This window comes from Brassica oleracea, chromosome C8, assembly GCF_000695525.1.
Source record: "Brassica oleracea var. oleracea cultivar TO1000 chromosome C8, BOL, whole genome shotgun sequence".
NCBI lineage: Eukaryota > Viridiplantae > Streptophyta > Magnoliopsida > Brassicales > Brassicaceae > Brassica > Brassica oleracea.
This window is the reverse complement of record NC_027755.1, coordinates 32,918,743-32,919,291: the sequence shown is the minus strand read 5'-3', so window position 1 is coordinate 32,919,291 and position 549 is coordinate 32,918,743. Positions and strand designations below refer to the sequence as shown.

Here is a 549-nt window from a genome sequence, read left to right as displayed (position 1 = left end):
CCATGAAACCGCTCTGAAGGAGCAAGCGAGTGGGCAAAGTGAAAATGATGTCATGAAGACTGCGCATGACATCTATTTCAATGACTACAATCTCAAGTTCACGCTTGAACATTGCTGGAGGGAACTTCGGTTTGATCAGAAGTGGAGGTCACACTCTCAGCCGAAGGAGAAAAGGAAGGAAGCTGGTGCGGAGGCGGTGCCTGAGGAGGAGGAAGAGGTTAGACCTCCTGGTGTTAAGGCTAGCAAAGCTGCTAAACGCAAGAAGCCAAATGAAGCAGCTTATGATCATATACATAGCATCCTAGCTGAGAAAAACACCATTTCCAGACAAAAGATCCTTGATCGTTTGCTAGCCAAAAACATAGACACACTTTCTGATAATGAAGTGGCTCTCAAGAATAAACTCATCTCTGAAATGCTTTGATGTCTATTGTGTGTATTTCCTTGCTTTGCTTGAGTAGTTGATGTGTATTTCCTTGCTTTGCTTTACTGATTATGTTATCTTTTCTTTTGTAGGTTACGGGTTGGAGGTGACAGTGTTGCAGGTCC

At 43.7% G+C, this 549-nt stretch overlaps 1 protein-coding gene across 1 annotated transcript; it reads left to right on the top strand.

Moving 5' to 3' along the window:
- The first annotated feature begins 52 nt into the window (after positions 1-52).
- On the top strand, positions 53-424 carry LOC106309220 (glutathione S-transferase T3-like). Its single transcript, XM_013746277.1, has one exon. It carries the CDS (start codon positions 53-55, stop codon positions 422-424), a length of 372 nt encoding a protein of 123 aa, XP_013601731.1.
- The last annotated feature ends 125 nt before the right edge of the window (positions 425-549 follow it).